This window comes from Kryptolebias marmoratus, linkage group LG23 (assembly GCF_001649575.2).
Source record: "Kryptolebias marmoratus isolate JLee-2015 linkage group LG23, ASM164957v2, whole genome shotgun sequence".
NCBI lineage: Eukaryota > Metazoa > Chordata > Actinopteri > Cyprinodontiformes > Rivulidae > Kryptolebias > Kryptolebias marmoratus.
The window spans coordinates 325,417-341,563 of NC_051452.1; the positions used below are offsets into that span (position 1 = coordinate 325,417).

The following is a 16,147-nucleotide window of genomic DNA, read 5'->3' on the forward strand; positions in this document are numbered from 1 at the left end:
CCGAACGAATCAGCAGTTCGTACGCCGAACGAATCAGCAGTTCGTACACTGAACGAATCAGCAGTTCGTACACTGAACAAATCAGCAATTCACACGCCGAATGAATCAGCAGTTCGCACGCTGAACGAATCAGCAATTCACACGCTGAACGAATCAGCAGTTCTGCATTGAACGAATCAGCAGTTTGTACACTGAACGAATCAGCAGTTCTGCACTGAACGAATCAGCAGTTCTGCACTGAACGAATCAGCAGTTCGTACACTGAAGGAATCAGCAGTTCGTACACTGAAGGAATCAGCAGTTTGTACGCCGAACGAATCAGCAGTTCGTACACTTTCAGTCACCAGCAGGTGGCGGTAATGTCCTGATTTAACGACTTCCTTGGAATATGACAGAAATCTTGTTGAAGGTAAGATCATCAGCTCTCAGTGAAATGTGTTGATTCCCTCTAAATAAGACAAACGGATTTTTAAACTGGTAGATTCTGAAGCGCTAACTGAAAAAGTTCTTCTTCTTCTTGTGGATTTTAAAGAAACTGAAGGCGTACATTACCGCCACCTGCTGGTGACTGACAAGGTTACCTGCCGGGAGTTCAGGTCTTCATTTCTGGTTCCGCCATAAGGTCCCGTTGAATTAACAACAAAATAAAAGCTTGTCTTTGGTTTAACCATTGCAGTTAAAAATAAAAACGCAAAACGTACCCCTTTTTTTATTTTTGCAATTGCTGTTTTTCTAATTTCCTTTTAAAAACGGAAAAAACAAAAAAACATGCTTTTTTTGTTTTTGCAATTTTATTTTAAAAGGAAAAACCCAAAGAACAAACCGTACACGGATTGAAGTCAACACAACCCGAGTTTGTTTTTGCCCGTTCCGTCGCGTAACGCTGTTTTCCTCCGGCAGGAGTCGGAGTACGTCTCGGCGCACCTCCACGAGTGGATCGACCTGATCTTCGGCTACAAGCAGAAGGGCCCCGCAGCGGTGGAGGCGCTCAACGTCTTCTACTACTGCACGTATGAGGGTAAGGTATCACGCTCAGGGTCTGCCCCCGGGAAAGAGGCGGAGCCTGGTGGTAGGTGGCGCCTGCTTATGGCCGGCCCACGCCCAAAGGTATGACCGGCGCATGGGCCGTTTCTATGGATACACCTGAATAAAATGGGAACGGTTGGTGATATTAACTTCCTGTTTGCGGCACATTAGTATATGGTAGTTCTGGGCGATATGGAAAAAATTCTATACCACGATTTACCCCAATTACGTACGTTGTCAGTTATTCTCTGAAAAATATGAGAAAATAATCTCATTTTTTACTCTTTTCAAGCTTTATTTTGAAGAGACATTTAAAGGAACTTTTGCATTTCAGTGCAGCAATATATGTATCCAATGACAACAGACTCCATTATCTTCGGCCGGCTATAGTTTCACTTTTCGCAACTTTCCCCGCCTCTTTTACAACTTGTTTGTTTGTACTTTTTGGATTGTTAAATATTCTTTTTCGTGGTTCTTCTTTAAGTGATAGAAGAGGTTTGTTGTGTTGGCGTCAGATGAGAAAACAGTCTAATAGCAGAGTTAGCATTAGCATTAGCAGAGTTAGCATTGTTATTAGCAGAGTTAGCATTAGCAGCATTAGCATTAGCAGAGCTAGCATTAGTATTAGCAGAGTTAGCATTAGTATTAGCAGAGTTAGCATTAGCAGAGTTAGCATTAGCAGAGTTAGCGTTAGCAGAGTTAGCATTAGTATTAGCAGAGTTAGCATTAGCAGCATTAGCATTAGCAGAGCTAGCATTAGTATTAGCAGAGTTAGCATTAGTATTAGCAGAGTTAGCATTAGCAGAGTTAGCATTAGCAGAGTTAGCATTAGTATTAGCAGAGTTAGCATTAGCAGAGTTAGCATTAGCAGAGCTAGCATTAGTATTAGCAGAGTTAGCATTAGCAGATTTAGCATTAGTATTAGCAGAGTCAGCATTAGCAGAGCTAGCATTAGTATTAGCAGAGATAGCATTAGTATTAGCAGAGAGAGGGCGGATCTTTCCCACTAGAGCGTTTTAAATCGGTCATGTGACTTGGACGCGCTGGCGCGTCCGTCGACTCTGAAGAGTTAACCCGTTTTTTTTTTTTTAAGAATATTCGCCTACGTTCAGTCAACACGCGACGAGATCGAAGCACACTATAAGCGTTTGTTGCCGTTTCCCCCGGGTGCTGCCGCAGTTCTCCTCCTGACCTGTAGGCGTCACTAATGAGGAACTAAAACCAGTTGGATGAGCAGGAAGTGCAGCCGGACGAGCCGGACGCCAAAATAAGAGAAAATAAGACACAACTTAAACTTTTCTGCGATTTTTAACATTTTTTTTAATGCTTTAATTATCCGTTATCTTAATGTTTAAGCGGATCTTCTCCATGACATGTTGTGTGTTGCAGTAGGTGTTACCGTGTAAAGAGGTAGAGAAAGGCGGCGGTTTTTGGGGGTCCGGGTGGAAAAAAAAACCCGTATTTAAAAAAATGACGTATTTGAGACGCCCCGTCGAAGTCCAACCGAAACCCGGGATTGGTTGAAATCGACGTGTCATTGCAGGGGCGGTGGACCTGGACGCCATCACCGACGAAAAGGAGCGGAAAGCCGTGGAAGGAATGATCAGCAACTTCGGTCAGACGCCCTGCCAGCTGCTCAAGGTGCGAACCCCGAATCTGATACCAACGTAACGAGTCAAATCGATCGGAACGTGACCTACCGCGTGTCCCCCGTGTCCCCTGTCCTTGCTCAGGAGCCCCATCCGGCGCGCCTGTCCCAGGAGGACGTGGAGAAGAGGAAGGCCCAGCAGGACTCGTGCCCCCTCAACATGTTCGAACACCTCTGCGACCTCAAGTCCTTCTTCGTCGAGGTTTTCTTTCGCTTTCTTTTTGCCCGTTCGATCTGCGACGCTTGAACCGGTCACCGCCCGGGCAGTTGACTGACGGTCCTCGCTCCTCCCGTTTCAGGGCATCAGCGACAACGTGCCGCTGGTCAAAGCGGTCGTGCCGAAGAACCAGTCCCGCTCCTTCATCACCCAGGGGAGTCCCGACACGATGGTGAGACTCCTCCTATTCGAATTCTTTGCCGTAGCTGGACGGAAGGCGTACGTTCTGAGGTATAAAAAGTAAAAATAACGATGAACTCCATGATCACGTCGAGCTGTGATGCCTTCAGGTGACCTTGAGTCAGAACTGCCTGGTGGGGACCCACGGGTGGCTGCCTTACAACAAGAACATCTCCAACTACTTCACCTTCATCAAGGACCCCACGGTGTCCAACACCAAGTAAGCGCAATGCCGCCGCCGCACATTTACAACCGTTTGTTTGTAACCTTTTGGTAAATGACGAAAAAGACTGCATGTTTTAGCTCCCTTCCATGGAAGTCCAATACACTATATTGCCAAAAGTATTCACTCACCCATTGAAATCGTCGAATTGCGTCAACGGCTACAGACGTCCAAGCTTCATGTGGCCTTCAGATCCGCTCAGAGAGGTGGGTTTCCATGGCAACAGCTGCATCTGAGCCTTCCATCACCAGGTGCAAAGTGCCGCCACTGGACTCTAGAGCGGCGGAGACGTGTCCTCCAGACGGACGAGTTCTTGTCAGAGTGTAAAGTTCGGTGGAGGGAGGATCATGGTATTGGCTGCTTAGTTCCAGAGAAAAGGAACTCTTAAGGCTTTAGTGTACTGAGACATTTTGGACAATTTCCTGCTCTCATCTTTGAGGGAACAGTTTGAAGACGGCGTCTGCCTGTTCCAACATGACCTCCGGTGCACAAAGCAAGGTCCACACAGACATGGATGATGGAAGAACTTGACCTGACAGAACACCTCTGGGATGAATCAGAGCAGAGACTGAGAGACCAACGTCAGTGTCTGACCTCACAGATGAGCTCCTGGAAAAACAGTCCAAAATTCCCAGAAATACTCCTAAACTTGTGGAAAGACTTCCCAGAGGACCTGAAGGTGTTATAGCTGCAAAGGGTGGACCGACATCAGATTAAACCCTGTGGATTCGGAATGGGAGCGAATACTTTTGGCAACATAGCGCGTACCGGGGCTCAGAAGGCCGACGTTTGGTTCTCGGGTGTCTTTCCTCAACCGAAGGGCTACAAACAAGCGGTTATCCGTGTCTCCATTCCGGCGTTCCAAGCGTTGAAAGTGTCCCCCTCCGCCTCTCCCTTCCAGGACCCACCGCCTCCTGTCGGGACCGTTCGCCCCCGGCGTGGACGTGGCGGCGGCGCTGTTCGTCATCTCCCACGACGGCAAGCTGCTCTTCAGCGGCGGACACTGGGACAACAGCCTCCGGGTCACCTCGCTGGTCAAGGGCAAGACGGTGGGGCAGCACATCCGCCACATGGGTGAGTTCTTTTTAGATTCGAGCCGGAGCGAGGTCGGCTTGTAACGTCTCGTCGTCGTCGTCATCGCCGTCTCCCTCCGCCAGATATCGTGACCTGTTTGGCGACGGACCACTGCGGGATCCACCTGATCTCGGGCTCGAGGGACACGACTTGCATGGTGTGGCAGGTCCTGCAGCAGGTCGGGCGCAACCGGGAAGCTTCTTGTGTTACGATTCGCGCGAAGCGGCTGCTTTAGTTCCCCCGTTTTGTGTTTTTTCTTTCATTCCAAAAAAAACAAAAAACAAAAACAGAGCGGCGCTCCCGTGGGACTCTCGCCCAAACCTGCGCAGGTGTTGTACGGACACACTGACGAGGTGGTCAGCGTCGCCATCAGCACGGAGCTGGACATGGCCGTCTCTGGATCACGGGTAAGAACTTTTGGGACAAACGGGACAAAAATAGAAAATCTGAGTCAGTGGTCCCCAATCCCCGGTCCGGGGGTCGTTTGATACCGGGCCGCACAGAAATAGTAAAAAAAACTGACCAGATTCTCTCCGCTCCATCCGTCTCTGACCGCCCCTGATGCGTGTCAGAACGCTCATCGAGGTCACGTGATCCGTTCCCGGTAAAAACAAACCCACAAGCAGCAAAACGAGTGAAAAACAAACGTTTGGAAGCCCTAAATGGAACCGTCTGGTTACTGAGAAACAGGCTCAGGGCTCCACTGATTCAGCGTTATGGGGAGTTGGATTCTTTGTGGTGTCTCTTATTTTGAAGGGCGTGTTTAAACCCAGAGAACATCAGGGGGGAGGAGAGGCTGTTATTCATGTTGATAACGCAGCTAACAAAGCTGCGAGGACACGTTGGATTTACCTTTATTAGGTTTTATTAAAAAAACTAGCTAACCTTTTGCCACTTTTACCTTACTTTTATCCAACCCCTTTGTTACTTTTACCTTTCCTTTAAGCTAGCATTTTGCTACTGTTACCTTACTTTTAAGCTAGCCTTTTGCTACTTTTACCTTACCTTTAAGCTATCCTTTTGCTACTTTTACCTTACTTTTAAGCTAGCCCTTTGCTACTTTTACCTTACTTTTAAGCTAGCCTTTTGCTACTTTTACCTTTCCTTTAAGCTATCCTTTTGCTACTTTTACCTTACTTTTAAGCTAGCCCTTTGCTACTTTTACCTTACCTTTAAGGTAGCATTTTGCTACTTTTACCTTTCTTTTAAGCTAGCTAACATCAGGGGGAGGAGAGGCTGTTATTCATGTTGATAACGCAGCTAACAAAGCTGCGAGGACACGTTGGATTTATCTTCATTAGGTTTTATAAAAATACCCTCGTTTTCATGCCGGTTGTATCGTTTTATTTTGTTGGATTTATCTGCCGCACCTTTAAAGGCCTCTCCGTGGAGCTGAAAAGGTTGGGGACCGCTGCTCTAAATCTTGATTTTTAAAACAGCCGTCGGGTCATTTATTAAATCCAAGTTTTACGAAGAAACATAAAGATAAAACGGAGCCACCAAACCGCTTTGCTTCCCTCGCCTCGTCGCAGGACGGCACGGTGATCATCCACGCCGTCCGGCGGGGCCAGTACATGCGCTGCCTGCGGCCGCCGTGCGACAGCTCGCTGCCGCTGTCCATCCTCCACCTGGCCGTGTCCTGGGAGGGTCACCTGCTGGTCCACACCTGCCTGGAGGGCAAAGCAACGCTGAAGGTACGCTTTCAAAAAAAAAATGCTTTCAATCGCCCCGCCGTTCGGGAACTTTATTGAACCTTTCGCTTGTTTCCTCCCCTCCAGGATAAAAACACGCTCCATCTTTACTCGGTGAACGGGAAGCACCTGTGCAGCGAGCCCCTGAAGGAGCAGGTGACCGACATGTGCGTCTCGGGGGAGTACGTGGTCGTTGGAAGCGAGCAGGGATACCTGTCCATCCGGGACCTCTACAGGTGAGCGGTCCAAAACCGAAAACTGGATCAGAGGTGGACCGATTGATCGGGGCGGCCGATTTATGTCCGCTGATTTATGTCCGCCGATTTTTGCCCTTTTTCTTTAAAATGTCCCTTTTAGAGCAAAACTAGGATCAGCATTCAGAGATCCTGTCAAGCACCAACGTGTGTTTAAATTATTATCATTTGGACCCTCATTGGTTTTGTAAGTTTTCCCACTTCCAAAGAAATGACCCGAGCTAATCGACCCGCCGCGTTTGGAGGAAGAAAAAAAATGCGGAATAAGGATCTGTAGAGGTGGAAGCATCATGGTTTGGAACAGTTTTGTCGAACACTGATGATTCGTGTTCATGGGTCGACCCAAAACGAGCCGCCAATTACACAACGGAGTGCCAAAAAACAAAAAAAAAGACCTGAGTCCTTCAGTAAATCTGTGGAAGGAGGTGAAGCGTCGACTCGCCAAGCGACAGCTAAGAAACCTAAAGAGGAGTGGGCCAAAACCCCTCCGGAGATGTCCAAACCTGGCGACCCGTGCTGCGAAATGTTTCCCGAGAAGTTTGGCGTAAAAATGGCTCTGTAAAGACGCCGCCCAACGACGCTAATAACTAAAACGGCAAATAATCTTAACTAATCTACCTTTAAGGTTTCTAACAGGTTCGTCTTCAGGAATAATCCGTTTAATTTCCTTCAAAATCGACCATTTTTCTCTGCTGGGAAATCCCGTCGTATAATGCTTCCAACAAGCTGCGTCTCATTTCGAGGCTTTTGAGACGGAGTTTTTGAAAAAAAATCCTCCCTCCGACTCGTTTCGCCAGCACGCCAAGTACTAATTTGATCGTTGCTTGGAAATCTACCATTTTTCTCTGCTGGGAAATCCCTTCGTATAATGCTTGGCGTCATTATAAAGCTGTTTAAAGATGGGGCTCGAGTTCCCGATGACGTCAGTCCAGACCAATAAAAGTCAAGTTTTCAAACCCTAAAAATAAAAATGTTGCCCCTGTGGTTTTTTAAAATGTGTTGTAGAAATTAAGTTGATCGATTGATTGATTGATTGATTGTTGCCAAAAAGTCGCCAAAATTCCAACAAGCTGCGTCTCATTTCGAGGCTTTTGAGACGGAGTTTCTGAAAAAAAATCCTCGTTACGACTCGTTTCGCCGGCACGCCAAGTACTAATTTGATCGTTGCTTGGAAATCTACCATTTTTCTCTGCTGGGAAATCCCTTCATATAATGCCTGGCGTCATTATAAAGTTGTTTAAAGATAGGGCTCGAGTTCCCGTTGACGTTAGTCCAGACCAATAAAAATCGAGTTTTCAAACTCTAAAAATAAAAACTAGCTGTTACCCCTGTGGTTTTTTAAAAATGTGCTGTAAAAATAAAGTTGATCGATTAATTGATTGATTGAATGTTGCCAAAAAATCGCCAAAATTCCAACAAGCTGCGTCTCATTTCGAAGTTTCTGGAAAAAAAAAATCCTCGCTGCGACTGATTTTGCCGGCACGCCAAGTACCAATTTGAGTGTTGCTTGGAAATCGACCATTTTTCTCTGCTGGGAAATCCCGTCATATAATGTTTGGCGTCATTATAAAGCTTTTTATAGGGTTGCTTGGTTTGATTTGCTTGGAAATCAAACATTTCTATCTGGATTTAAGGTTCATTTTCTCTCACAAAGTGAGCAAACTGCCCCAAACTGAACTCAAAGGGTAAAAAATCGGCGTCGGTATCAGCCCCAGAAAAGGATAATCGGTCCACCTTCCGATCGGAACGCCGCCGGGTGTCGCCGTTTTCTCACGTGCTTGTCTCCCCCGTGTCGCAGCCTGTCCCTGTGCGCCGAGCCCATGGCCATGCGGGTCGCCGTGCGCTGCGTCGCCGTCACCAAGGAGCAGAGCCACGTCCTGGTGGGCCTGGAGGACGGCAAGCTGATCATCGTGGGCGTGGGCCGGCCGGCGGAGGTAAAGAGCTCGCTGCGCAGCTACATCGCCCAGAGCCTGGAGGGCTCGCCGCTCCTGGCGTCGCCGCTGCTCGCCCCGCTGCGGGCCCGCTCGCCGACGCGCCTGCTGCACCAGCGGGACCGGCTGCTGTTCAGCCCGCAGAAACCGTAGCGCCCCTTCTCCCGTCTGTTTGTTTTATTTTTATGTTTCACGTGTTCGCCCACCTCGCCTCCTCAGGGACGGGCGTCACTTAAAGACGTTACCGAGCCGCTGCCGCCAGAAACTAAACTGTGACCTGAACTTTACGCACCAAACAAACAAATTAACACTAAAGCCATAAACAATGAGTGCCATCGTCGAGTTTAATGTTTGTGTTTCATCTTTTTGTTGTCATTGCATCACGTTAGTTGCTCCATTCATCACTTCATATCCTCCATTTTTTCTTTTTTTCTCCCCTTCCTCCCTCCTCTTCCTCCTCCTCCTCCGTTTCCCAGATGCGCTCAAGCCAGATCACGCGGAAGCTGTGGGGCTCCGGCAAGAAGCTGAGTCAGATCTCCACGGAGGCGGAGTACAACCCCCACGACGACAACAACTGACCCCTCCCCCTTCCTCTTCCTCCTCCTCCTCCTCCTCCCGTCACCCGTCTGTCGCCTTTTTGCTTCGGTTCCTTTATCTTCCTCCAGCTCCACCTGTTTTCTGACCGCACGACGCCGGCGCCGTGGCTCCGCCCCTCCGAACTACCTCCGCCCCCTCGGCTACACCCGGAACGCTGCCGCTCTTCTTCTTTATTTCCATTTCGCCATCGTTCCGCACAGTCAGCCCAAAATAAAACACTTTTTTTTTTAAAAGAACTGCTTTTAACAATGAATATTTTACCTGTTGCAGATGGATCTTCTAGTTTAATTCTGACCAGACTGACGAGCTAACGGCTAGTCTGAGCAGCGCCAAAATAAAAACAAAACAAGCCAGTTGTCAGTTTCTTATTACAGTTAGAGTTCGGTTGTTATTCGCAGGGGTCGGTTGGCAGCAGCAGCTAGCCGTAGCCCCTCCGGCGCAGCCTGGCGGGCTTCCTGCGGGCATATCGCGCCGTTTCCGTCAAAATAATCACGCAACGCAGGCAAGGGTTCGTAAAACGGCGTTCGTGGAAACGGCTTTGAAATGTTTGGGGTTCAAGTTGTTTTAAAATGGCGGCGATCTGCTTTGGTCGTAGCCTCGTCGACTAGCCGTTAGCTCATCAGACCCGTTGGAAAAGCTAACCGCTAGTCCGAATGTAGCGAAGACCCGAATGGGTTCCTGCGATCTTTAAATCAACGTCAGCGGGTTCAAAAAACCTTTTATTCGCAACTCTTTTATTTACATTACCTTTTACGGTTATTTGTTAGCCAACAAAAAAGCCACAGCAGCAGCTAGCCGTGGCACTTCCTGTGACGTCCCGAGGCATTTTTGGCAAAAATATCTTAATTTATTTATTTTTTTTGCTGGAATAACAGAGTAAAGTAGTTTGTTTTAAGATGGAAGCCATCCACTTTAATGCTAGCCTCGCCGACTAGCCGTTAGCTCGTCAATCTGGTCGGAGCTAACGGCTAGTCCGAATGTGAACGGTTCACGTGATTGAAACAGCTAGCTGTGGCACTTCCTGGGGCATTTTTGGCAAAAATATCCTATTCTTTTTTAGATGCCGGACATCCACTTTAATGCTAGCCTCGCCAACTAGCCGTTAGCTCTGACCAGACTGACGAGCTAACGGCTAGTCTGAATGTGAACGAAACAGCTAGCTGTGACATTTCCTGAGGCATTTTTGGCAAAAATATAAATTATTTTAAGATGGCAGAGATCCACTTTAGTCCTAGCTTTGCCGACTAGCCGTTAGTTCTGACCAGACTGACGAGCTAACGGCTAGTCCGAATGTGAGCGGTTCACGTGAACAAAACAGCTAGCTGTGGCACTTTCTGGGGCATTTTTGGCAAAAATATGATTTATTTTAAGACGGCAGCCATAAACCTTAATGCTAGCCTCGCCAACTAGCCGTTAGCTCTGATCAGACTGACGAGCTAACGGCTAGTCCGAATGTCAACAGTTCACGTGAACGAAACGGCTAGCTGTGGCACTTCCTGAGGCATTTTTGGCAAAAATATCCTATTTTTTTAGATGCCGGACAACCACTTTAATGCTAGCCTCGCCGACTAGCCGTTAGCTCGTCAGTCAGGTCGAAGCTAATGGCTAGTCTGAATGTGAACGGTTCACGTGAACGAAACGGCTAGCTGTGGCACTTCCTGGGGCAATTTTGGCAAAAATATAAATTATTTTAAGATGGCAGAGATCCACTTTAGTCCTAGCTTTGCTGACTAGCCGTTAGCTCGTCAGTCTAGTCGGAGCTAACGGCTAGTCCGAATGTGAACGGTTCATATGAACAAAACAGCTAGCTGTGGCACTTCCTGAGGCATTTTTGGCAAACATATGATTTATTTTAAGATGGCGGCCATAAACTTTAATGCTAGCCTCGCCGATTAGCCGTTAGCTCGTCAGTCTGGTCAGAACTAAACTCAAAGAGCTATCCACAGCAGGTAAGATACTGCTTGTGACCTTTCGTCCCTCTCACCGCGAGAACAAACTCTCTGCCTTTCTCTGTTCGTTCGATTCGTTGTTGTTTTTGTTGTTTTTTAATCGTCTCTTTGAGTTCGTTCGGTTCGGCGTTTCGTTTTCTTTAAAAGACACTAACTTATCAGCAGGACACTACATTCTCGAACCACGAAAAAGCACCTCTGTGCTCCACTGAATGTCTTTAAGTTACTTGAATCCGTGTTTATTTATGAGTAGCATTTATTCCTTTTTTTTTTCGTCTTTAATTTTAAATCACATATCGTCTCTTGAAGACTTTCAGCGCGGCACATTTGAAACGAACGAAAAGGAGGAACTATTCAAGGGCTTTATGAGATGTCAGTGTTAGTAGCAATACTTTGTGTGCCTGATTTTGTTCTATTTTTTTTCCCGTTTTCCAGTCTTCCTATTTAACGACGTCCCGTTCTGTTCCGCGCATCGTGACTGACTCGTTTTTTTGATTTTACAAGGTTTGCACGCCTTGTTTAAGTTGCATAGGAGATTTTTTTTGAAGCAGCTATGAATGCACCGTAACTGCGAGGAATTGTATGTTTTATTTCCGAATTTTTCGATTCCGTGAACGCGATCGCTCCAGTTTCTCCTCCGTCTACGTTTTTTTTAAATTTAATTTAAATTTCACAGCAAGATTTCTGTGAAAGGTGCTTTGTTGATTAATTTGTCCGCGTTTCGTCCTCGGATCACACGACCACTGTTCGACTTGTTCCATGACTGCAACAAACGGAGTGCCTTTATCCCAAATAAAGCTCGATTTTATTTTATTTTTTTGTCATTACCAAAGCCGAACGTCCCCCAAATACCACCTGAAAGCAGCATTCCACGTCTTCAACCAACAGTGTCAACGGGAACCAATATTGTAGGACTTCTACTAAAAAGAAATATATATATATATATATATATATATATATATATATATATATATATATATATATATCCAAAACTACTATTTTGTGTCTTAGCTGCATCCTTTGTGACTGTCACCAAAATGGATGTGTATATCTGTGATTATTTATGAATATATATATATATATATATAAGATGTACAGCATGATTTTTATTTTCTCGTCCTTTTTTTTGCACTTTCCAGGTACTTAAATTTTAACAAATTGTTTTAACTCGGCTCTCGAAATCTGTACAAACTGCTTTGTATTACACATGTGGGAAATGATCATTAAAGTCTTGTCTAAATGCCACGACTCGCTTTAATAATCAATAAAGAAAAAACAAAAAGCACACGAGTGAAATGCCTTGGTTTATTTAAGGAGACAAAGGACCGTCTGAGACGTGGACGACAGTCTCGTCTCGACTTGTTTCTCTTTCACGCGGTGGCGGGAAACGAGCAGACGGACGCCCGCTTTAGCTCGCAGTCGGCCGCCGTCCACCAGCTGTCGCCTGGGAGAAAAAAAAAAGTGAGCGGGGACAGAGATTAGTTGAGCTGAGTCGCTTCAAGCGCGTTTATTTTGTAGCATATAAACCGTCCGTGAACTTCAATGAAAGTGGGAAGCCCTGGGGGCGTTATGAGCAGCTAATATCTTACCTGTTGTAGGTAGCTCCTTGAACGACCCGAGTTTGACCGGCTAGGTGGCGCTACAGCTAGCTATTGACGCTATTAGCGCATGCTAACCATTTAGTCAAATGAGTCAAAAGTAGATTTTCATAAAAGCACGTTTTCATAAACCTTTACGCTGCCATCGATGTGTCATGACGCAGGTAACGGCACAGAATGTCGAGCTGCTAGCTAGCGCCAATTACAGCTAGCTGCTAGTGTCGCAAGTGTTAGTGGCTCGGCCGTGTAACTCAAAATTGACTGTAAAAGTTTATAAAACAAAGTTTATACGAACTGCGATTAGATTTTTGAGCTTGGAGTTGCTCAAAGATGGCAGAAAATGCTCTTTAGCCAAGCTAGCCATCGGCTATGTGGCACTACAGCTAGCTATTGTTGCTTTTAGCGCATGCTAATAACCATTTAGTCAAATGAGTCAAAAGTAGATTTGTCGCGTTCGAGCACGTTTTCTTAAACCTTTACGCTGCCGTCGATGTGTCGTGACACAGGTAACAGCACAGATTGTTGAGCTGCTAGCTAGCGCCAAATGCAGCTAGCTGCAAGTGTTAGCAGCTTGGCCGTGTAACTCAAAATTGACGGTAAAAGTTTATAAAACATCGTTTACTCGAACCACGGTGAGATGTTTGAGCTTAGAGTTGCTCTAAGATGGCAGAAAATGCTCTTTAACCAAGCTAGCCATTAGCTAGGTGGTGCTACAGCTAGCTATTGTTGCTATTAGCGCATGCTAATAACCATTTAGTCACAAGTAGATTTGTCGCGTTCGAGCACGTTTTCTTAATCCTTTCCGCTGCCGTCGATGTGTCATGACGCAGGTAATGGCACAATGTCGAGCTGCTAGCTAGCGCCAAATACAGCTAGCTGCTAGTGCCGCAAGTGTTAGCAACTCAAAATTGACTGTAAAAGTTTATAAAACATCGTTTATGCGAACCACAGTAAGATTTTTGAGCTTGGAGTTGCTCTAAGATGGCAGAAAATGCTTTTTATCCAAGCTAGCCATTGGTAGGTGGCGCTACAGCTAGCTATTGTTGCTATTAGCGCATGCTAATAACCATTTGTTACACGAACAACAGCGACATTTTCTTGGTTGCTGCCAACTTAACGCGACTCCATACTGCTTTGGATTCAGATTAGCCGTTAGCTTGTTAGCTCAGGTCGTTCAAAAAGCTCCCTACATAATAATAATAACCTAATTGCAAAGCGGCACACTCGGTATGCTTAGGTGCGTAAAGACATGCAGTGAGTGTATTTCATACCCATCTTGAACATCTCAACACAGATGGGTTTGTCGGCGTGAACGTTGGGGTGACCCGGCATCCAGGCGGCGTAGCTCCACTCCGACCCGTCGACCCACGAGGCCCGCTGGTTCTGAAGCGGCATGTGAACAATCATAAGCGCCAAGCCTGGTTTTAACATGTCATTCCGTAAACTAACAACGTGGAGACTCGATGTTGGTGTCCCAGTGAAGCTGTCAGATGTTTGCTTGTTCATCATTTTTGATATAAACGTTTAAAGGTCGATGCTTTCCCAAGGTAAAGATAATATTATCTGTCTCGGTGATAACATATCTGATGACTCTCCTTGGCCTCCTTACGGCTCCACGGGTACACGGCCGGTCCGCTTGCGTCACAGAAAGCCCTTGAATTGAAATAATTGCTTCACTTTCCCCTGGATGTACTTTTTTCAGAGGCTTTGAGACTTCACACAAGTTTCGGTTACTTATCTCCAGATTAGAGGCCGGGGGTAGGTGGATATGAAAAGCACTTGCCTTGACGGTGGCTCCCAACCAGGTCAGCGCGGGTTTACTCCGGCCGCCATCGGTCGCCAGAGAAACCAGGCGGGAATGCAGGTCGCTGTTTGTTACAGAGGCGAGCTCAGCTTTGGGAGCGATTTTTCTGCATGAAGCCTGTGAAGTAACAACCACAGACAATAAAACAAAGCATATATATAGGCAGAAATATGTAGTTTTGCTGTGGCAGTGGTATAACCTGGGCATCTTTGAAGGCCAGCGGCGTGGGGTTGAACTGGTAGCATCTGCCGTCAATGATCTTGCCCTTACAGGCCCCCGTCTGTGTTTGGACTCTGGCAGTGGAAGGTTCAGTTCCTTGCCTAAAACCTGCCGGGATCCCCATCTTTGGTTCTGTTCCCTGTCTGAAACCAGCCGGGATCCCCATCTTTGGTTCTGTTCCCTGTCTGAAACCAGCCGGAATCCCCATCTTTGGCTCAGTTCCCTGTCTAAAACCAACTGGGACCACTGGTTCTGGCTCAGTTCCCTGTCTGAAACCAGCCGGGATCCCCATTTTGGGCTCTGTTCCCTGTCTGAAACCAGCTGGGATCCCCATTTTTGGCTCTGTTCCCTGTCTGAAACCAGTTGGAATCCCCATTTTGGGCTCTGTTCCCTGTCTGAAACCAGCCGGGATCCCCATTTTGGGCTCTGTTCCCTGTCTGAAACCAGTTGGAATTCCCATTTTCGGCTCTGTTCCCTGTCTGAAACCAGTTGGAATCCCCATTTTGGGCTCTGTTCCCTGTCTGAAACCTTCAGGGAGATGAGGTTTTCCCATACGAACCCAACCCTCACCATTCCTCTGGGCTGGAACGTCGCTTGCAACTAAAAAAAAAAAAAAAAACATGGAAGTATTTTTAATTAGAAAGACTTATTCAAGCGATACATATTTAAATACGAACAACAGCATTAAAAAAAAATCTGGTCCGGCCACCTTGCATTGTTCAAAAATTACGGGCAAAGATCTTGTTTTATGGGTGCTGCCACGTTGTATTTTTGGAACCAGGTTATGCTCAGTAGAGCTGTAGAGCTTTAAGCCCCGCCTACTTTCCTACATACAACCATGGGGTCAATGACCTTTCATTAAACCGAAAAAAAGAGTAATTACAGCTAAATGTGTTAGAAAACTGAACACTTGAACAACGCTCGTTCATTTTCGTGGAGGGGGTGGGGCTTAAAACTTGTATTGGAGCCAGCTGGTTCCGATCCGGCTTCAGCTTCTTGGTTCGGATGGTATGTCTAGTTTTCTTTTACGATCGATGAGTTACATCAAACACTCGAGGCTCATAAAACCATGAACGTATCTCGAGCGTTAGCTCGTTAGCTTAGCAGCGTTTTTCTCCTCACCCGCTCTGCGGCCCATCTCGCTGACGTGTTCCTTCACCAAGCCGGTGTTCAGGTCCACAAGGAGCTTCCTGGAGGGCTCGGTACCTTGTCTGAAGGCACTGGGAACGGGCCCATCCGCGTCCGAATGTCCCACGCCCCGTAAACAGTCGTCAGGGAGCCGATGGATCGGAAGAGCTCGGAGACCTGAAGGAAGAAGTCAGGTCTTTTTTTAGCGCCGAAGATGTTAAAAAACAGCAAAGATACAAATCTGATCTAAAAAACAGAGATGGAGCAGATCGGAGGAACAAAAAAAGATTAAAAATACTTTTCAGAAATCAGAATTTTTTATGACAAAACATTACATGAAACCAAAATCACAAGAACAAAACTGTTTTTTATTGACCCCAACATGTTTATTAGGCCCGAGCAGCGACAGCGCTGCGAAGGCCTATTGGATCTGCTATGTTTCTTATTATTATTAGGCCCGAGCAGCGACAGCGCTGCGAAGGCCTATTGGATCTGCTATGTTTCTTATTATTACGATTCTTTGCGTTCTTAAAACGCTAATTTGGAGGTCTAAACATATTCCAAAAGTCACCAAATTTCACCGAAAATTGTCCCCCGCGAGAAATAAC

At 46.5% G+C, this 16,147-nt stretch overlaps 2 protein-coding genes across 2 annotated transcripts in view; one reads left to right on the forward strand and one right to left on the reverse strand.

Annotated features, from left to right (window-relative positions):
• nbeal1 (neurobeachin-like 1) overlaps positions 1–12,072 on the forward strand; it is a gene marked incomplete at its 5' end in the record, with an annotated part of 50,713 nt that extends 38,641 nt beyond the window's left edge. The window contains 12 exon segments of the mRNA XM_037973977.1: positions 901–1,018; positions 2,570–2,667; positions 2,760–2,876; positions 2,974–3,063; positions 3,182–3,291; positions 4,196–4,368; positions 4,452–4,546; positions 4,659–4,775; positions 5,901–6,062; positions 6,147–6,295; positions 8,112–8,247; positions 8,721–12,072. Coding sequence (XP_037829905.1) covers positions 901–1,018; positions 2,570–2,667; positions 2,760–2,876; positions 2,974–3,063; positions 3,182–3,291; positions 4,196–4,368; positions 4,452–4,546; positions 4,659–4,775; positions 5,901–6,062; positions 6,147–6,295; positions 8,112–8,247; positions 8,721–8,822 — 1,467 coding nt within the window.
• A 3-nt stretch (positions 12,073–12,075) lies between these two features.
• The window catches only part of LOC108251786 (pulmonary surfactant-associated protein D), a 7,513-nt gene continuing 3,441 nt past the window's right edge, over positions 12,076–16,147 (reverse strand). The window contains exons 3-8 of the mRNA XM_025003153.2: positions 15,534–15,716; positions 14,673–15,011; positions 14,392–14,630; positions 14,172–14,309; positions 13,660–13,771; positions 12,076–12,234 (exon numbers count right to left, since the gene is read on the reverse strand). Of these exons, the coding sequence (XP_024858921.1) occupies positions 12,161–12,234; positions 13,660–13,771; positions 14,172–14,309; positions 14,392–14,630; positions 14,673–15,011; positions 15,534–15,716 (1,085 nt within the window). The 3' untranslated portion in view covers positions 12,076–12,160. The remainder of the gene's footprint in view (positions 12,235–13,659; positions 13,772–14,171; positions 14,310–14,391; positions 14,631–14,672; positions 15,012–15,533; positions 15,717–16,147) is intronic.